This window comes from Erpetoichthys calabaricus, chromosome 12 (genome assembly GCF_900747795.2).
Source record: "Erpetoichthys calabaricus chromosome 12, fErpCal1.3, whole genome shotgun sequence".
In the NCBI taxonomy this organism is placed as follows: domain Eukaryota; kingdom Metazoa; phylum Chordata; class Cladistia; order Polypteriformes; family Polypteridae; genus Erpetoichthys; species Erpetoichthys calabaricus.
This window is the reverse complement of record NC_041405.2, coordinates 106,299,715-106,322,195: the sequence shown is the minus strand read 5'-3', so window position 1 is coordinate 106,322,195 and position 22,481 is coordinate 106,299,715. Positions and strand designations below refer to the sequence as shown.

At 39.1% G+C, this 22,481-nt stretch overlaps 1 protein-coding gene across 2 annotated transcripts in view; it reads left to right on the top strand.

Moving 5' to 3' along the window:
• Nucleotides 1–22,481, top strand: part of rps6kal (ribosomal protein S6 kinase a, like) — a 182,796-nt gene that overhangs the window by 50,237 nt on the left and 110,078 nt on the right. For both annotated transcript variants that reach the window (XM_028815955.2, XM_028815954.2), the window contains exons 2-3: nt 7,718–7,777; nt 21,704–21,820. In XM_028815955.2, coding sequence (XP_028671788.1) covers nt 7,718–7,777; nt 21,704–21,820 — 177 coding nt within the window. The remainder of the gene's footprint in view (nt 1–7,717; nt 7,778–21,703; nt 21,821–22,481) is intronic.

Genomic DNA, 22,481 nt, shown 5'->3' with positions numbered 1-22,481 from the left:
CCCTTTTTAAGAAGGGTGACCGGAGGATGTGCTCCAACTATAGGGGGATTACACTTCTCGGCCTCCCCGGTAAGGTCTATTCAGGGGTGCTGGAGAAGAGAGTTCGGTCGATGGTCGAATCTCGGATTCAAGAGGAACAATGCGGATTCCGTCCCAACCGTGGAACATTGGCCCAGCTCTACACCCTGGCCAGGATCCTGGAGGGGGCATGGGAGTTTGCCCAACCAGTCCACATGTGGTTTGTGGATTTGGAGAAGGCATTCGACCGTGTCCCTCGAAGCATCCTGTGGGGTGTGCTCCAAGAGTACGGGGTACAAGGCTCGTTGTTACGAGCCATCCAGTCCCTGTACAGGAGGAGCAGGAGCTTGGTCCGCATTGCCGGTAATAAGTCGGACGTGTTTCCTGTTGAGGTTGGACTCTGCCAGGGCTGCCCTTTGTCACCGATCCTGTTCATAAGTTATATGGACAGAATTTCTAGGCACAGCCAAGGAAGGGAGGGGGTCTTGTTCAGTGACCTCAGAATCTCGTCTCTGCTATTTGCGGATGACGTGGTTCTGTTGGCTTCATCAGACAGTGACCTCCAGCTCTCAGTGGAGTGGTTCGCAGCCAAGCACAAAGCAGCGGGGATGAGAGTCAGCACCTCTAAATCTGAGGCCATGGTTCTCAGCCGGAAAAGGGTGGAATGCTCTCTCCGGGTTGGTAGCACAGTACTGCCTCAAGTGGAGGAGTTCAAGTATCTCTGGGTCTTGTTCACGAGTGAGGGAAGAATGGAGCGGGAGGTTGACAGACGGATCGGTGCGGCATCCGCAGTAATGCGGGCTCTGCAACGGTCCATCGTGGTGAAGAAAGCACTAAGCTAAAAGGCGAGGCTGTCGATTTACCTGTCGATTTACCAGTCAATCTACGTTCCTACCCTCACCTATGGCCACGAACTTTGGGTAGTGACCGAAAGAGCAAGATCGCGGATACAAGTAGCCGAAATGAGTTTTCTCCGCAGGGTGGCTGGACTTTTCCTTAGAGATAGGGTGAGGAGTTCATTTATCCGGGAGAGACTTGGAGTAGAGTCGCTGCTCCTCCGCATTGAGAGGAGTCAGTTGAGGTGGTTCGGGCATCTGCTTAGGATGCCCCCTGGACGCCTCCCTGGGGGGGTGTTCCAGGCATGCCCCACTGGGAGAAGACCACGGGGCAGACCCAGGACACGCTGGAGGGATTATATCTCCCAGCTGGCCCTGGAGTGCCTCGGGGTCCTCCCAGAGGAGCTGGAGAAGGAGGTCTGGGCTTCCCTGCTTAGGCTGCTGCCCCCGCGACCCGACCTCTGATAAGCGGTGGATCATGGATGGATGGATATAAATTTCAAAATAAACTATAATAAAACCTATGCTCTACAAGTACATAGTAAATTGAATATTATGATCATCTTACAAAACTCCTAGTTTACTAAACAGTAATAACACACTGAGCTGTATTTCACAAAGTGATACTGCACATATACTGTAAGTGAAGTATTGCACATTCTGAGAACTATAAAAAGTTATTCACTTGTGAAGCAACAGCCAACTTATAGAACATCTAAGTAGTTGAAAAATACTCTGAGAGATCCATTAGGGATAGAGGGAACACTTTATTGTGTGGATAAGTGACCGGAAGAGGAGTTACATAGTCTGATGCCAGTGGGGAGGAAGGATTTTCTGTGACATTCAGTGGAATACTTTATGCTAGTCAGCCTACTACTAAAACACTCCTCTGTCCAACCGCAATACTGTGAAGTAGGTGATTAGCATGTTCAATAATAGACTGAAATAAAGACAATATTTTCCGATCTGACACACATTCCAAGCTGTTCAATTTCTCTCCTACCACAGAGCCAGCCTTCTGAATCAGTTTCTTAAACCTCTTAATATCTGCCACCTTCATGCTGCCCACTCCCTAGCATACCATATTGAAAATAATGGCAACCACACACGCATAGATGTACTTCAGCAGTAATGTATACATAATTTATCTTCTAATGGGATATGTCCTATTTCATTTTTTTCTCTACTGCAGAACTGTTGTTTTTCTCTAATACTTTCAAAGTTACACTAATTTGTTTAAGCTGACTTATCATCTAAATTCACTATCTGTCCAAAGTGCTGAATTATTTTAGAAAGGCAATCTAAATGCATCATATACAGTAGGTAAGGATTCTGTTAGGTTTACTTACAACACTCAACCTCCATCCATCCATTCATCCATTTTCTGTCATTTATCTGGGGCCGTCATGGGGCAGTAGTCTAAACAATGATGCCCAGACATCCCTTTTCATCACCACCTCTAGTGCTGGGCGGTATGACCAAATTCTATATCACAGTATTTTTAAAAATTATACCGGTTTCACGGTATTGGGCGGTATTTTTTCCCATGCATGAGTGGATGTTAACCACATTTTCCACTGCAATTACTGGCTAAGAATAACCTATTTCACTGTCATGAGAAATGTACATTATACAAAAAAAACATTTTAATGTGCACACAAGTATTAATACAGGTTTGCATGGCCCCATAAAGTGATAGTTTTCAAGGGGGTGGCACTAAGGAAGAGAAGGAATCACATTGCATGACAGATGCAGTCAAAATATAGAGCCTTTTTATTGAACAAACTATGTAAACAACTTAAACTAAAATTTTGAAAACATATTTTCAACCATCCAAAGAGTCATTTAGACTTAGTAAAATATCCAGAGGTGCTTATCAAAAGTTGTGTTGCACTGAACATGTCTTAGAAAAGGAATAGTAAATATTTTTTGTAAACCAATCTACACTTTGTTAATGTTAACAATATCTGGCCACTGACACATTAAAGTGACTTTTTAAACAACTTTACCATCATTAAACTGCATAATATTTAGGCTAATACATAATAACAATAAAATAAATAATAGTGCAACTTCCAGTAATAATACTATTACTTCCAAGATTTCAAGCCCAGGTGAATTACACAGTTTTCACCAAAGTAAAATAAAATAAAACAAGTGCAACTTGGTGATGACATCTTTACCAATTGAACCATCATTAAGGCAAACTGCATTAATACGGACCTTGCTTCAAGTTAAGCTTTACACATAAATAGTAAAACTGCAACTTGCATTTATAATGCTATTTGTGGTATAGCCCTATGGAAGCGTATCAGGACCACGGTGAAGAAGAAAAAAAAATATATGTCGAGAATAAAGTTGACTTTATTCTCATAATTTATTATGTCATTAAAGTAGAATGTTGTAAACTAAACTTCATCCTAAAATCAATGTTTAATTTACTAGATTTTCTCAAACCCCATCATAAGTTAATGTAGCACATTAAATGCTTTGTGTTAAGTGTTCCCCGACCCAGTTGTTAATTGCTACGCTCTTCTTAAACTGACTTCCTCTTGCACTAAGAAGAAGCGCAGGCAACGATCGCCGCACAGAATACATTCACTTCATGATATTCCTGCTCTCTGAAAATGTAGAATGTTAAGATAAATTTTCATGATGAAATGCATTAAAGCAGGTATTAAACATACACAGTAGTGTGGCTGTAGTGCTGCTCCCTCGCAGTAAGAGGATCCCAGGTGTACGTTGAGTATAGAAAACTTTATGGCAGGTGTGACGAGGCTGCAAAAAACTGGATGTATGAATGGGTATCGCACTGGTTTAACTGAAATATTGTGTAAATATTGGGTTTGTGATCTGGTGGTCGGAGACACAAACACAGAATTCAGTGGATGTTCATCTGAGTGGGCTTTCTTTATTGCATGTGTGCGGTCTCTGTCTGACGTACCAAATTGCCAGTTCCTATCTTTCCTTTTTTATTTCTCCACATAACCAATCACCACACGATAAACGTCTTTGTGAAATTAACACTAGTACAGAGTGTTCAGAACTTATACATGTTTAATCATGCCATCCATTCAGGGTTGCACGCATCCCAGCAAGCATTGTGTGCGAGGCAGGAGCAAATCCTGAACAGGGCGCCAGCATATTGCAGGGTAAATACGAGCAATACATACACTAGCAGGGTCAATACAGTATAACAAAACCCCACATCCTACATGACCTTGGGAAAAAAAAAACTGAAGCACGTAGAGTAAACCCACCAGAAAAAGAGAAAGTCAGTTTAAGAAGCACGTAACGATTAACATGGCTCGGGGAACACTTAACACAAAGCATTTAATGTGCTACATAACTTATGACGGGGTTTGAGAAAATCTAGTAAATTAAATATTCATTTTAAGATGGAGTTTAGTTTGCAATGTTCTACTTTAATGACAAATTATGAGTATAAAGTCAACATGTCGGCTTTATTCTCATCATAAGCGTTGAGATTAAAGTGGAAATGTTGAAAATAAACATAACATTCAACATGTCCTCACAAAATTACACAGTACCCTGATACATTACACAGTATTGGGGGGGAAATAAAAAACAAGTACAACTTGGCTTGCAGTATTATCCTGTAGTATAAAAACAGTATTCACACATTTGAACATAATGGTCCACATCCGACCTTGACAACAGACACGGCTCCTTTTTTCGCCAAAAGTTCTTCTGTGTAATCATGTTCAACCTTATCATTTACTACAGCTTCATTTTCAGAATGTTCTCTGTCCATTTTCACCGTTCAATACCTCCACTAGCATAGGTATATATAGATAGACGCCGCATTCACCGTGTTGCCCAGTCGACGAGATACGTCAGTGCATCCGCCATATTGCGAGTGGCAAAAGTGCCATTTAAACTAATACAGCTAGACGTGGAAACCGGGTTTTCTGATGAAAAAACAGTAACGTTTAAAACAGTATCATTTACATACAACAGATTTTGGCAAATCGTTTAAATGCAATTATTTATATCCATTTATACACTAATAATGGCAATTATTAAATAATAATTATAATTATTATGATTATTAAATAATTCCTCCCATATAAGTAACATTTCTCGGACTGCCTTCTTCCATCTCCGAAACATTTCTAGACTTCGTCCTGTTCTTACGCAACACAGTACTGAAGTATAGATTACTGTAATACTGTTCTGTCTGGCATCCCACAAAAAACGTATCCATCGCTTACAACTTCTTCAAAATTCTGCTGCCAGGAGAATAACCTGTTCTAAATCCACTGAACATGTTACACCTATTCTCTCTCAACTTCACTGGCTCCCTGTTCACTACTGAATACGATACAAAATACCGCTCTTAACATTTAAAGCTCTCCACAACCTCACTGATCTCCTACAGACTTACACTCCCTCTCGCTCACTCAGATCCTGTAATTTGAGAGTATTCAGTCTGGCAATATGGTGTAGCCTTAGTTTGTGGAAGACAGACGTAACTAAAAACATGAATATAAAATGATGGTTGTCAATTTCAAACTGTGTTTCCTCAATGTGCTCCTTGAGAAAAAACACATCATCCGAACCAATCTCAGCCTGAACAAACTGATTGATCAAAGATACATGGACAGCTTGCCCTAATGTCGACTGTCGGTTAACACACTCAGCTACTTTGACCACCTTGACTGTACCCTCGGAGGGAATCGTCAAACCTCCTTTGTTTTTTAATGTGAGCATATAGTAGCTTTGATCATACTAGCGTGTTACCAAACTAGCACAGCACTCATCACTGGACAGCTTTTTAGCTGTTAACAGCTAACAACAGTCTACATAGTTAGTGACTAAATACATTTAGGCAAAACGTTGTTTGGAGGCTCACTTGAGCACATAAATGCGTACCTTTGCTATCTTAGCCTGGCGTAGCTAAGGTTAAGATTATAAAATGGGATTTTCTAATGGCCAAATTTAACTAAAACAATTGTTCAGCCTTACCTATGAAATGTAATCCCCGAGATCTGGTTTGGAGCGTACAGCAGTTTGCACAATCCCAAGCAGCACATGCATGAGGCATCTTTATCCATTACTTCACTCCACAGCGGTGCCACTTGCAATATGGTGACGACGCTGACGTACGATGCTGCTGGTCATGAAGCGTCTAGTAATTCTATGTCTATGTCCACTAACGCATGTACTCCATTGCATTCGCGTTTAGCAGTGCAGCAGTGAAAAAGGTCCCCCCTTAAACAATTTCCCACTGAGCCACGTTCCGAACGTTATTTAGGCTATTTAAACCGGTGTTGCGGTATATGAAAAATCCATATCGTAACAAAAATAAAAAATGGTTTTTGCTATGAACCGATATACCGTCCAGCACTAACCACCTCCTCCAGCTGTTCTAGGAGCATACAGAGATGTTCCCAGGCCAGCCAAGTGAGAGAATCTCTCCAGCATGTCCAACTCTGGGAGGAGATCTCTGTACTTTTTTAAAATATATTTCCATGGCCTACACAATAAGAAAATTAAACCCAAAGATGCCCGTTATTTAGGCTTCATCAATTTATAAAACTTGCTTTTCTAATACTGCAGTTTTACCAGGTTTCTGCTCAGTCTCCCCTAGTGCAGTCTTTCCTTATAAATCACAAGTAGTTTTTATTTATAAATCAACTCATGGATACACTCCAAAGGCAGTCAATAAAGTGAATATCTTTTTTCAGGTTGGTGGGGAGTGTTCCCTTAAAAAATTACTGTAATAAAAAAGAGGCTAATGACAGGTGGACAGCACATAACTTTTGCCTTTGGAAAAACACTGACAGCTTGCATGTGAGCAAAAAATAATGGTGTCAAAACACACTGCCTGGTAGTGACTGCAAAAGCAGTACATTTCAAAATATGTGTTGTCAGTTTTAATACATTTTGATGCAGATGCTGTTGATTAACAATTTGTTCATCAGTAATTTAAACCAAATTCTAACTGGGAAAAAATCTTTATTAATCTTCAGGCTTATAAAGTCGTTAAATTTGTGTTTGCTCCAAATTCCAGCAGTGTTTTGCTGTGTATTTGTTGATTTCTCTGCAGTATTGATTGTTTGAGTTTACAGCACTGCACTATTCATTTCTAAATTTTCTGTGGTATGACGGGTTATGATGACACTTTTCTCTGTCATTAGAACAGCCCATGAATCATTTTCAGTCCTTGATGATCTTGCTTAAAAATGTGATATTTTGTCATTATGCAGGGTTTTAGCTGTTTTAAAGATCTAACGATATTTCTTTATAAATGTAAAGTCTATAAATGCCTTTAAAACATACAGTTTAGCACCCTTATTCAGGAATTGTTTATGTCAATAGAACTCCTTTCTTTGTCACTGCATGCACCATACCTGCAATGTCTGAAGGCAGAGTTATTTAATTTTGTCCAAAAAGCAGCTTTGTATTTGTACAATTCTTGTTTAATAGGTTATGCAAGAGTGCACTTGCATGCTTTGGTAGATGGTATAGTTTACCCTTAAATCTTAAATTTACAGTACGTTGCTTACACTTAAAAATAAGCATGTATTTTGCTTTGAAAGTATTTTTTATGTGGTGCTAAAACATTTCGACTCATTCCTAATCACAAATAAAAAATGTTTAGCTATATTATTGTAAATAGGTTCTAGGCATATGTAATCAAAACTGTAATTAAGTAGGAGTGGTTAATTCAGTTCTCAACAGCTGTATATTTCATCAAGTTGAAGCATATATCTCTTTGGTATTTACTTATGTTCTGCAATTACCAGTGGGATTACATCATCATTACTGAAAATGGAGGACCTGTGAAAGAACATTGGAAAACTTCTTATCTTACAGTTACAATTATCTTTTCTCAGGTCAATGGGCATCAGATTGAAGATGAACCCATGGAAGAAGGGGAGTCTTTCTCTCACTGTGTGAGTACAAATGTCTATTTTAGCCTTTCAGTATTATCCCATCTCTTAAAGGGTGTTGAATTTGGAGGTTTATTCTTAAAAGTTTAAGTTTGGGTTAATTTAAGTAGTACAGTTAGGTCCATAAATATTTGGACAGACGCATCTTTTTTCAAATTTTGGTTCTGTACATTACCACAATGAATTTTAAATGAAACAACTCAGATGCAGTTGAAGTGCAGACTTTCAGCTTTAATTCAGTGGGGTGAACAAAACAATTGCATAAAAATGTGAGGTAACTAAAGCATTTTTTTTAACACAATCCCTTCATTTCAGGGGCTCAAAAGTAATTGGACAAATTAAATAACTGGAAATAAAATGTTCATTTCTAATAATTGGTTGAAAACCCCTTGCTGGCAATGACAGCCTGAAGTCTTGAACTCATGGATATTCAAGAATTTTCCACTTCTTTGCTTTAATAAACTCCTGGCTTGCTTTGGCTGTATGTTTTCGGTCATTGTCCATCTGTATCATGAAACACCGCCCAATCATTTTGACTGCATTTAGCTGGATTTGAGCAGAAAGTATGTCTCTGAACTCCTCAGAATTCATTCGGCTGCTTCTGTCCTGTGTCACATCATCAATAAACATTAGTGTCCCAGTGCCACTGGCAGCCATGCACGCCCAAGCCATCACACTGCCTCCACCGTGTTTTACAGATGATGTGGTATGCTTTGGATAATGAGCTGTCCCACGCCTTCTCCATACTTTTTTCTTGCCATCATTTTGGTAGAGGTTGATCTTGGTTTCATCTGTTCAAGAATGTTTTTCCAGAACTGTGCTGGCTATTTTAGATGTTCTGTTTTCGCTGCTTAAGGATGGCTTCTTTCACCTGCATGGAGAGCTCCTTTGACCGCATGTTGTCTGTTCACAGCAAAATCTTCCACATGCAAGCACCACACCTCAAATCAACTCCAGGCCTTTTATCTGCTTAATTGATAATGACATAATGACGGACTTGCCCACACCTGCCCATGAAATAGCCTTTGAGTCAATTGTCCAATTAGTCGCTGAAATGAAGGGATTGTGTTAAAAAAATGCTTTAGTTGCCTCACATTTTTATGCAATCGTTTTGTTCACCCCACTGAATTAAAGCTGAAAGTCAGCACTTCAACTGCATCGGAGTTATTTCATTTAAAATTCATTGTGGTAATGTACAGAACCAAAATTAGAAAAACGTTGTCTCTGTCCAAATATTTATGGACCTAACTGTATGTTGAGAAAAAAAAGAGCGCAGAAGGCATTTGCAAAATGTGTACTTTACCTAGAATGATTATTTGGATTGTTATATTAAAAGATTAATTATTATTATACTGTATAATTAAGTTTTCTATACAAGTTTAAATCCGGTCAACAGCTTTATTTACATTGACAAAAACAAATGCTGTTACTTTGGTAGTACAATGGAATGCCACAAATGTCATTAAATGTTAATTTAATAAGTGTTGCAGTCTTTTGTAAACAGTATATATACAAATATTAAATAAACCTTGAAGTGAAAAGAGCAAAAGTAAAAAAGTGGTCTTTTGTAAAAGTTTTCAGAAAAGTTAACCATAAACCACTAGTACAGTCAAAAACTTTGCATAAATGTAAACGTTGCACATTGCATTTTTTTTTGTAAATAAACCATGATGTCTTTGTAACTTCCCAGTTTTTTTTTTTTTTTTTTTACAAGTAAGACTAGAACATAAACGTGGTCTTTAATGAGATATGCTTTTGATGGGCTGCAAATGAGCCCTGATGTACTAAATACATGCTCTGAAGCAGTGCTGCAAGTATGAGTACACAGAGGAGTAGCACCACTGTTTATGCAGTTTTGCACTGAAAAGTTATAGTGCCATACATTATATAGTAAATGTGATGAAATATACTTTTAAAATTGCATGCAATGAATAATACAAAGTAACATGCAATGGCAGCACACTTTGTGTTGAGGGTTTTAAAACTCAAGAAACTGACGGGGTTAAAGTGCTAAAAATGTCTTGCCGTTGAATAAGCAGCACAGAATAAAAGTGACCTGGATGCAAAAATAATTGCAGACCACTGTCTTAATACTTTAAACGTTTAACTGACTACAAAAAATATTTTAACCTTTTGGGAAAAAAAAATAAATAAATGTCAGAGGCCTACTACAGACACAGAATTTTACAGGTTTATGCTTATAAATCTTTTGTTTCTTATTTAAAAATAATGTATTGACTCATGTCTTGGTCCTTCAAATTTTTAGCTAAATAGGTTGTGTTAGGCCCTTCATTTGGTATTGTGCAGTAGCAAATCTTACATACAGGCATGCTTGTGTCTTGTGGTTTTATGTCCCCATTTGCCACAAAGCTGAAGTATTTCCAGATGACACTCTAGCTTCCCTTTCTAGATTACATCTTGCCTGAAGAAGGGGCCTGAGTTGCCTCGAAAGCTTGCATATTGTAATCTTTCTAGTTAGCCAATAAAAGGTGTCATTTTGCTTGGCTTTTCTCAACATGTTTCATAAAATTTATTTCTGATTTTATCAAACAACATATTAAGGGTAGTTTAATTCACACCCAATTCATACACGATTGTACAATAGATATAATCTGTGGTCTAGGAGGATCATTTTACATTTACCAGCTGCAGCCTGTGAGAATTGTTCTGAGATTCTTTTTGACTTCTTCAATGAGTTCTCACTGTGCCCTTGGGGCAATTTTATCAGGGCTGCCTTTTCTCTACTCAAAATGTTCTTCATTTGGAGATGTTGTTTCTAATTGTAGTGCGGCGGAGTCCCAGTGCCTTAGAAAGGGGTGTAAAACCCATTCCTGTTACGTTTTAACCAGTTTTTTCTTCATTTCTTCTGGAATTTCCTTTCATTTAGTCATTGTGTTCTGAAAACCTTGTAATGACTAATTCACTGTCATGGTTGAATATATAGTGTCGTTTCAATTCATCAGGCTTGCTATGTTCAGTCAACGGAGTCTAATTATCAATTAACTTTGGTCCAATACTCAAGGTTAGAGCAACTAAGGAGGGAGTTAACTTTTCACATTGGCAATACAGGTGTTGGATAACTATTACTTAAATACTTTAAGCAGCAATTTAGAAATAATGATATTTGTTTACTTTGTTTCATTTTTGATATCAGAAAGTGGCAAATAGTTTTTCACAGTACTGTGTATTAGTAAATGCAACCTTACTGGTTAGAAAATGAAATTTATATCATTTATGAACAGAACTAATTGCATGTTGGTAGCATACAAGTCTGCCTACATAATGAACAATGAAGTAATCTTGAACAGATGGCACTGCAGTGCTCAATATAGCAAGTCTTATTTGATACATGAGTCTAAATAATTTTTGTGGTAATTACTCACTCTTTGCTCACTGTATATCTTCTTACTTTCTTCCATCCATCCATTGTCAACATTGATTTAATTTGAGGTTAGTAGTGTCGTGGCGAAAAATTGTCACCAGAAGGCTTTCAACCTGAAATGAAGGCTATTAGGACTCAGGATAGATAGATAGATAGATAGATAGATAGATAGATAGATAGATAGATAGATACTTTATTAATCCCAAGGGGAAATTCACTTACTCCAGCAGCACCTTACTGATACAAAAAACAATATTAAATTAAAGATTGATAATAATGCAGGTAAAAACAGACAATAACTTTTTATATAATGTTAACGTTAACCCCCCTGGGTGGAATTGAAGAGTCGCATAGTTTGTAGGAGGAACGATCTCCTCTGTCTGTCAGTGGAGCAGGACAGTGACAGCAGTCTGTCGCTGAAGCTGCTCCTCTGTCTAGAAATGACTCTGTTTAGTGGATGCAGTGGATTTTCCATAATTGATAGGAGCCTGCTGAGCGCCCGTCGCTCTGTCACAGATGTCACCAGTTTGTCCAGGTGTGAGGCGTCTTTCTTCTTAATGCTGCCTCCCCAGCACACCACCGCGTAGAAGAGGGCGCTCGCCACAACCGTCTGATAGAACATCTGCAGCATCTTATTGCAGATGTTGAAGGACGCCAGCCTTCTAAGGAAGTATAACCGGCTCTGTCCTTTCTTACACAGAACATCAGTATTGGCAGTCCAGTCTAATTTATCATCCAGCTGCACTCCCAGGTATTTATAGGTCTGCACCATCTGCACACAGTCACTTCTGATGATCACGGGGTCCATGAGGGGTCTGGGCCTCCTAAAATCCACCACCAGCTCCTTGGTTTTGCTGGTGTTCAGGTGTAGGTGGTTTGAGTCGCACCATTTAACAAAGTCATTGATTAGGTCCCTGTACTCCTCCTCCTGCCCACTCCTGATGCAGCCCACGATAGCAGTGTCATCAGCGAACTTTTGCATGTGGCAGGACTCAGAGTTGTGTTGGAAGTCCGATGTATATAGGCTGAACAGGATCGGAGAAAGTACAGTCCCTTGTGGCGCTCCTGTGTTGCTGACCACAATGTCAGATGTGCAGTTCCCAAGATGCACATACTGAGGTCTGTCTTTAAGATAGTCCACGATCCATGCCACCAGGTATGAATCTACTCCGATCTCTGTCAGCTTGTCCCTAAGGAGCAGAGGTTGGACTGTGTTGAAGGCGCTAGAGAAGTCTAGAAACATAATTCTTACAGCACCACTGCCTCTGTTTGGATAGGCAAACAGTCTATAATTTTATTGCAATAAAATAACCATAATAATAACACGGACTCAACCCAATATGGCCAAATTGAGCTGAGCCCCATACAGTTCTGGACTCCAAACTTATATAGTCATTTCTTATCACTCCGACCTTGCTCAAATTAGCTCATTTGCTCTTTTTCTCTGACTCCCCTCTGCTTCTGTCCCGCCGATACCTTGAGTTCCCATGGGAACCATTATTATCTCCTGACTTTCCCTGCAGCTGGCCCCTCCAGTATTTTCACTGTCTATTGTTAATTTTACTTTCTGTTTTTGCTTATTTCTTTCACTGGCCAAGGCCTTTTTTCCATATATTGGCTTCCTCTCGTCATTTTCCCTTCCTAGCCTATTTGGTGGTCAAAGCTAAGCTTTAATTTAAAAAAGAAATATGGCATGTGCTTTTATTTAATCATTTGCTTGGTAGGCCTGACTTGCAGTAATATCTACACTAAGGTTAATGCTTATATATTTGTCTATATTTATTTATGCTAATACATGAATACACTAATTTTACTTTCCATACATTACATCATCTTCCTTTTGCTGTTTCTGCTGACTCACTGTTCCAGCTGGCTTCTTACGTGCCTACCAGGACCATTTTTCTATATTTTGTCATTGGTATCGTTCCTCAGCTTCCTAACCTTCGAACACAGGTGTCCTGGTCCCCCCTTCTTCTGTCCTCTGGTAGTTCCTGTGCGTCATTCTTGTCCTGTTCTATAAGTAGTCATGACTTTGTTCATGAGCATTCACTAGATTCACTTTCTGAGAAAACAATTAAGAACACTATACCAGTACTGGGCAAGGCCTCCTTTTGCTCTCAAAAGTGCCTCAGTTTTTCATGGAATGTATTCCACAAGATGTTGGAAACATTACTTTGAGATTCTTGTTCATGCTGGCCTGACTGCATCATGCAGTTTCTTCAGATTAGTTATCTGTTGCATTCATGCTGCAAATCACCTGCTCTTCCACATCTCAAATGTATTTTCTTGGTTTCAAATCCAGTGATTGGGAAGGCTGCTGAAGAATATTGAACTCATTGTCATGTTCATGAAACCAGTATGAGACACCTTTTGCATTGTGACATAGTGCATTATTATGCTGGATTAAAAGATGGGTACATTGTGGCCATGAAGGGATGCACATGGCCTGCAACAGTAATCACATTGACCATGGCATTGAAATGATGATTTATTGGTATTAACAGGACCGTAGTGTGCCAAGAAAACATTTACCCCAAACCATTACACCATCATCACCAGCCTGAAGTGTTGATACATGGCAGGTTGGGCACATGGGTTCATGCTGTTGGTGCCAAATATTGACCCTGCCATGTGTGTGCCTCAGCAAAAATAGAGATTCACTAGAGCATGCTATGTTTTTCCAATCTATAACTGTCCTATTTTGGTGAGCCTGTGCCCACTGTAATCTAGGCTTTCTCATCTTGGTTTATAGGAATGAAACCTGACATTGTCTTTTGCTGTTGTAGTCCACCCACCTCAAGGTGCAATGTTTTATACATTCTGAGATACTTTTCTGCACACCACAGAATAGTTATCTGAGTTATTACAGAATTCTGTCAGCTCAAACAAGTCTGGCTTTTCTGCTCAGAGCTGTCTCATCAAAAAAGTGTATCTGTCCACAGACCTGCTGGAAGTTTTGTTTTTTGCACCATTCTTTGTAACATGTAGCAAATGTTGTGCAAAAATCCCTGGAAATCAATAATTACAGAAATACTCAAACCAGCCCATCTAGCACCAACAATCATTCTAGTCAAAATCACTGAGGTATTCTTTCCTCCTTCTGGTGTTTGATGTGAATATTTAATTGAAGGTCCTGACCTGTATTCACATGATTTTTATACATTGCACTCCTGCCACATGGTTAGCTGATTAGATAATTACATGGATAAGCAGATATACAAGGGTTCCTAATAATTTGCCAAGTGAGTGTATATACCAGTATTAGATAAAGCAAAAAGCATATGGTATTATAAAACAACCTTTAGCTTCGGCCATTTTTGCTTTATTTATTTGTTTGTTTGCTTATCACCCTCAAATTTTCTTATTTCAGGGTCAGAGGGAGCCAGAGCCAATCTTTGTTTTTTTGGGAGCAAAGCATGAAACAGCACTAGACAAAGCATCACTCCATTGGAAGGCCTGTTCATGCACACACCTTCTCTAATACTTGCAATGTGGACAGTTTGAAATTGTTAATGCAGTTAACCTGCATGTCTGTCATGTATGAGGAGAAATGTATGCACTCTAGTACTCATACCCAAAACACTTGATCCATGCGGTTGCAGTACTGTCCACAGCACCACAATCTGCTCTTATTACATGACATTTGCTTTAATTTTGAAACAATGAATCATTTGGGGTATCTTAAACCAGCACAGTACTTCATTATATTTGTGCTCAGTGATTTGGATAATGGAGCTTCCCCAATATTTGGAGCAAATGATTGACTTTTGTAATCTTAATGTTTATGTATTAAAGTTAATATCATTAAAACAAGCAAACAGTAACTTTCATAATGCAATGACTTGCATCATAGTCCTTAAATTTATATTTTCATGTGACCAGTTTCTTATCAATGAATAAAATCTGTGGAACTAGCAAGCCCGTGATTCTCGAAAGAATCGCAAATCCAAGAATGGCAATCACTTTCTGTTCCCTCCGATATTTGGAGGGATGAAATATCATGGAGGGTGGGTGCGTTGTGGGAAAGATCATTTAATTAAATTAACATATTTGTACTAAATCAGTTTCTTTTTGGAGCTGTGACTCATCTGGTTGTGGTGTTTCAGAAGCGCATTGTAGGCACCTTCATTTATTGTTTTTATTCATGCAGTCTCTTTTTTGTTTTTCTATGGCTGTGTTGTCAGCGAGAAGTCGTTTGCTGACGGCGGCGGATTCGCGTGCTGAAGTGACCATGGCGGCGGAACCGGGCATGGAGGGCCACATTACTAAACGAACGTGGTATATGCGGTGTTGTGGGCGGTTGCGTTCGGGCGGCTGTACCACATGGCGTGCACGCTTTACCTCAGGTTTAGTTCACAGGTCGTAGCCATGGTAATGTTTTCATTTAATTAAATAAACCTATTTGTACTAAAGCGGTTTCTTTGTGTGGGCACCTTCGTTCATTGTTTTTATCCATACAGGCTCGTTTACAGGTCGTAGCCATACGGGCTCGTGTTTGTATTACTAATCGTTGAGTTCCTTCCATTTGGAGCCGTGCCTCCTTTGCCTCTGCTGTGTCAGAAGCGCGTTGTGGGCGTGCTCGTTCCATTAGTTGATTTCTTTCATTGTGGAGCTGTGACGTCTTTGCTTCTGGTGTGTCTGAAGCGCGTTGTAGGAGCCCCCGTGTATTGTTTTTATCCATGCGGTCTCGTCTTTGTTGTCTGGAGCCGTGACTTCTTTGCGTGTGGTGTTTTTGAAGCGCGTTGTAGGAGCCTCCGTTTATTGTTTTTGTCTATGCGATCTCGTCTTTGTTGTTCTGTGGCTGTGTCGTTAGGTAGACGTCGTTTACTGTTAGGAATCATAATTGAACATGCCACACAGACTGCTGGCACAGTGGATTAGAGCAAGTTTAGTTTACAGTTTGTGTTCTTTGGGCGCCACCTACTGACTCTGGGAAGCCGCTGCGTTTGACTCTGGGGCGCCGCGCCGCAGTGCGCATGCACTTCGGTAATTCTGCCGTGCATAAATTAAACTGTCGTTTAGTAATATAGATGGTGTTAAATCAGTGTCAAGATCATGCAAGTAAGGCCCAAATCCTGTCTCAGTAGCAACATGTACAAGGCAGGAAGCAGTTTTTTTCCGTTTGGGATAATAAACTCTACCCAATCTAACTGAATGGGGCATCGGCCTATCACAGGACACATATGCATGCAGTTACCCATACTGGGACAGTTTTTAGTTGTTAGTTATCATTATGCTTATGCATTTCAGATGTGCAAGGAAAACCTAGTGTGCCTGTGGTTAATTTAAGTGGTAGTATGGGTTGGCTCCACATTACTGGTTCATCCAAGGAGCCTCTTGAACTCACCACCATCTGTAACGTAACCATGATGAGCCAGGTAGATGAGGACAGATACATCCAGACAAGGTGCAAAAGTGAATCAGTGCATTTATTAAAATCTAAAAACAAATGTATCAATGTTTAATAAGTGCAGTGCAAAAGTTTGATAAATAAATAATCCATAAAAATTCAAAGTGAACATGGAGGTTAAAATACAATAAATAAATCCATTAAAACAAGGTTAAAACAGGGCAGGAATCTTATAAAAAATCCCTTCCCTTTTAAGAGGATGTCTCTCCGGTTTATCCTATTCGGATCTTGCAGCATGGAGAGACATCAACCAACAGGTGCAGACAACCTTCAGTCCTGCTTGTTTACCCACCACCCATCTCATGGAGATCCACGGGGTGCCTCCAGGCCTTGTCTACTTTGGATTCCTGCTGCCATTCCCCGGCCTTGTGGGGGAATCACCGGGGGTAATGTTGTTCCTGCTACTCTGCTCAACTGATATAACCCTAAGGCCCCTCGAGCTTCAGCAACACGTTTCTCTTCCAAGCCTCACATTCCCATCCGCCTGCTTCTTTTCTTCTTGCACCGGCTCTTGCTCGCCCCTGCCCTTCTCTTCTGTCCTTTAAACTCTGCTCTCTTGAACCTCTTTATTTTTGTCCATTTCTTTCCTCTACTGATCCCATCTTTTCTCCTGTCTCATGCAGGATTCTTTAATACTAACTTGAATAACCTGATTGGGCACAGGTGTGAATCGTAGTACACCTCGAGGTGTGAATGCGGCACTTGACCATTCCACTCACTTTTGTACATGCTATCAGCCAAGCTACCTCAACCAAACCCCGAATTGGTGCTGTCTTGCGCACCCACACCAATTCCAAGCCTGCCCTTTACAGGGTGCGGTTATTTATTTAAAAAGTCACCCTGCACCATGGACCATTAATCACAGACATGTTGTAAGATTATGTTTTTATATGCAGATTAACCTTTTTAAAGTATTTGTTTTTTCTTCTAAACATTTGAATCTGTACATGCCCTTATATTGAAGTTTATTGCTTTAGCACAGTCCTAGATATATTAAAACAATATTATGCTTGACAGAAAGAATGCTTTAAATTTCTCAATATATAAAGCGATAAGATGTCTGGTCAATGTTGTCTGCCATCCACAAGAGGGTGGGAATGTCCAATGAACAAAGGCAAGTGGCCAGCATAAGAAGTAAACCATATGGTGTGTGTCCAGGCATTGCATTTTCTGGCATCCACAACAGGGCTGGAATGTCTTACGAAGAAAGGCAACAAGAAACAAACAAAGATGGATGTAGGGGTAAAATGTCCAATGAAAATGGGCAATAATGGGCAAAGAAAGAAGGATGCAAGGCATATTCAGTGAACAGAGGTTTATACTGTAAATGCGTGACACGATTGAAACAGATAGACATGCTGTTATATCATTTTAATCTGTTTTAACAGACGTTTCACGTATGCTAGTTTAACATATTACACATAGCAAATACTTGTTTTGCTTAGGTTGGTGTTGAAAAAAGATATTAAGCCTTTAACTGATTTATGCTTATTAAAATATAGTATTTCATGCTACATATGCAGTATCTGAATGACTATGGACCTGTTACACTCGCCTACACTCCAGAGAGATGCTTTGAACACTTTGTGAAAAACATTTTAATAAAAGAGACAAAGGTATTTCAAGATAGCCACCAATTTGCTTACTGCCTAAACAGAAATGTGAAAGATGCTCTGTTAGTTAGCTTACATAAAATCAACACTTAATAAGCCTGGCTCATATGTAACCTCACTATTTTTCTTCAGCATTAAATACCATCCAGGCTTACTTTTGTTACATTATTGATTCAGGACTTTCTTTTAAATTGTTCACAGATAGTCAAAATACAGTATAGGATGCTTTTTCAAAAGTCATTCATTCAAACTCGGGCAGTGCCCAAGGCTGTGTTTCATCACCTTTACTTTTTACTCTGTGCACAAGTGACCTGTGGCAGAACAATAACCACTGTTCTATTATCATATCTGGGGAGGTTGTAAGCCATTATTTAAATCAAGTGGGCTGCTTGGTACACTAGTGCGATGAGAACTATCTTACTCTGAATGTCAGAAAGACCAAATAAATTATGCGACTTTAAGAGACCGAAATCTGCACATTTACCTATCATTGTTCTAGGGGAGGAGGTAGACATAGTGACTGAATATAAATACTTAAGAACTACCCTAGATAACAATCTTAACTAAAATACAAATACAAAAAACATACTCTCTAAATGCAATCGACGCTTAATCCTCCTCTGTAAACTCAGACTTTTTAAAGTGGACAAGGACCTCCTGTTGTCCTTTTATTACAGTGTGATTCAGTCTGTCATTACTTTTAGCTTCATTGCTTATTTTAGTAGCCAGACAAACCGAAATTTAAAAAAGCTCCAACGGATTGCCAAACATGAAGCTTACGTGTTTGGGCAGATGTAGACAATTTGCTCTGTGTCAGAGGGCAATGTTGAAAAATACTGCAACTGATGACAAACATGAACTACACGCATAACTTAATTTAATTAATCAAGAAGGATAGTCAATTTGAAAACCCACGCAAATCACTCCAGAAATTCCTTTTTCCCCAGTGCCATATATTGTTTTAATAAGGGATATCAGAAATATTTCCAAATGTTTATAGAGTTTTTCTTGTGTATGAGTCTCCACTTTTGGTTAAATGTACTATCAAATTACTTGAAGTAGTTTTAACGAAACAAACTTGTTTGCCTAGATAATAGCTGATTTGTCCAAAATTCACACCTACATAGGTTTTTTAAAAAAGCCTTATGGTTTTACAATTTGTTTTGTGTGACTCAGTAGTTTGTCCAGATTTCCATAAACGTGTGTGCTTTTTGGGTTCTGTCTTGAATAACATTTCTCTCGTCTACCATCAGCGTATTCATTTATGCAATTTATGATTTAACTGGAAAAATTCTGCCTTATCAGGTCTATGTTTGCCTTTGAGAATTGATCAACAAAACTGTGAAAGGTACTCCAGATGCAGTGTAACCAGTGCATTAAAATGTCCATAAATTGATTTATATTCAGAAGTTTTTACTCAATATCCTTACATTTTATTTTATTTTTGTTACTTCTTTGCACTGCCTGTAGAATAATTGTGTTGCATCAACGTAAACCCTACATTTCATTTCATGTTTAGTGATCTTCTTACCAGTAGCCAGGTTTCCATCCAAGGAGTTTTTGCGAAAAAATATTTAGCGCTTCAAATTTTTTTACCAATATAGCTGATGGAAATGCTAATTATCGATAAAATGTTGTACATGTCGACATAATATTTTTCCGTTTAACTTTAGCGCATAAATTCCATATCGATAATTCAGATGTCGCAAAAACTACATTGGAAACAGTTTTTGTCGGAAAAAAGGGCTTTAACGCAAATAAATGTGTCACATTTTCATCACGTGCAATCAAAACCAGAATGGCGGAGCGGTTCGCATGGTCTGATGAAGAGAGTTTTTTTTTTGATTAAACGTCGTTATTTTGTATTAATTCAAATTTCAGTTTTAATTAAAAACCTTAAGGGAAGCAGGTTACAGTACTAATTCAGTTGTTATCGCACTGAGAAGGGATGTTGAAAGGTAGGCTCACCTGTACAGATCCGATGCTGCAAACACAGCTGCATCATGGGTACTTCCAGGAGTGCCAACGCAAATGTCTCGTATCATGCACCTGTCATCAACAAGGGCCTGAAGAACAATAGATGGCCACCCTTTGCGATTAATGTAATCGCGGTAGCCTTCCGTCGGGGGAAGAATAGGCACATGCGTGCCATCCAGCGCACCGTAAATCTGTGGCACAAGATGCACCAAGGAATTGCGGTATGCAATTTCATTGGCCTCCGCTACAGTCAGAAGTCTGATATAACGCCGCATTAATTTTTCTTTAATAGCGGTGCACACAGCATATACACATCGATGGACGGTAGTTTTACTAACCCCGAAAGTTTCTCCAACTACTCTATACTTGGCGCAGGTTGCCAGCTTGTAAAGGGCGATGGCAATCCGCTTTTGGGTTGGAACCGGTGGTCGGTGGCAACCTGTGATGGGCGCAACATCAGGACTGATGAATCCACACAACATCTCAAACGTCGGCCGTGTCATTATAAAATGTTGCAGCCAGAGATTTTCTGTGAAGTGTCTCTCCACCACCTCCTCCCAGAAGGTCTTATTCCGTCGTCTCTCCCATACCCGTGGGTTTCGTCGCACTGGGGTACTTTCTTCGAGCTCTAGGGCTATCAGACAAGCAACTGCTTCATTCTGCTGTCGTCTTCGGATATTATGTACAATTCCAATTATTTGTGAAACTGAAATAACAGTAAGCTGGCAAATTTCAAAAAACTGTCTGAATAATCTCTCCATTTCTTTGTTTCTTTGTTCAGTGGAGGGGGTGTAACGTGGAAAACAAAAGGTAGATAATTTGCGACATACACAAAATTATGTATGGAAACGGCTCAAGGGCAGATTTTTTTCGCGATACAACAAAAGTTATGCGACAGTTCGTTTTGGGGGGGGTGACGTCATCACGCACACCATTTTATGGATAAAAAGCCAGTTTGATGGAAACAGGCTGGAGACAGCAAATTTCGCACATTTTTTTTACGTATATTCTGTTTGTCGATAACAAAACGTCACAAAAAACTGGATGGAAACTTAGCTAGTGAAAGTAATTAAAGCAAGTGCTACAAAGGGGAGACTAATATTTTAATTCACACTAGAATAGAAGTCTCTGAGTTTAACCTACTGTTAACAATGACTGTAAAGCTTGTCCCAAAATGGTATAGAAGTAGCTGACAGTATATGCATCAAATACTCTAGGTAGAGGCAGACAGATTAAAGTATGGATAGAATTGTGTTGGGAGGATTGAACAAAGCCACTACCAGTGAGCTATTGTGTAATTGAAAAAGAGAATTTAAGAACAGTGGAATTATGTTACATATTAATTTTAATTTTTTGAAACTAGAAAATATACTTACAATTTTTTCACCTGACACAGTACATTTCTTCCCACTATCATTGGCTTCTGTATATGATAATTCAAATCTAAGTAAAGAAATTAAAGCTATATATTCATGAATTGTTTTGTTAAATGCAGTTTACTGATTCTTTGAAGTGCACTCCTTAAAAAAATTGTCATTTCTCTCCAGGAAGAAGGCACCATTAAAGAAATCCCCATCACACACCATGTCAAAGAAGGATGTGAAAAAGCAGATCCATCCCAGTTTGAACTACTTAAGGTTCTTGGTCAGGGATCATTTGGAAAGGTATTGTTTAATATGCCTTTTTTTAATCATTACTATTACTTTGTTCTAAGCACATGCCATTTTGAATATTTAAATACTTTTCCAACTGCCATTCATTTGATGCTTCTGTTTTTTATTTTTCAAAAATCCAGATATTTTAAGTGTTTCGAAAATAGTTTTAAGACAGACTCTAAAACTTGCCATAGTGGTATTACTCCCTGCAGCCATTTTTGCTTTTAATTTACATACACCTACACTGTATAACATACTCATCTGTAGTCTACATCTGTCCACCTGCAGGTTTTGGTAAAATTCACATGTAGTTTTTAAACATTTTTACACATTCTCTGGAGTAGATGCTGATAAATGCAAAAATGGGGGTGAACACAGCAGATGATCTGCTGCTTAGTAATATAGGAGTGGAGGTGGAAGTGGAGGTGGTTGAGGGGGCCCAGAGATGCATAACAAGCAAATGGAGTACTGTCCTTTTTCAAATAGTGATTCAGAGGCAGAAGGGATGAATTTTATATAAGGATATTATTAATAAAGGAGTTCCTTCTACAGGGCCCCTGGGAAATTTAAAGTCTTTAAACTTCAAATGGTGATAAATTAAGATTTTTCTTAACCCAATCAATACAGTAAGTATAGTGTATGCCACCTTTTTTCTCATCTTCTGCCATAA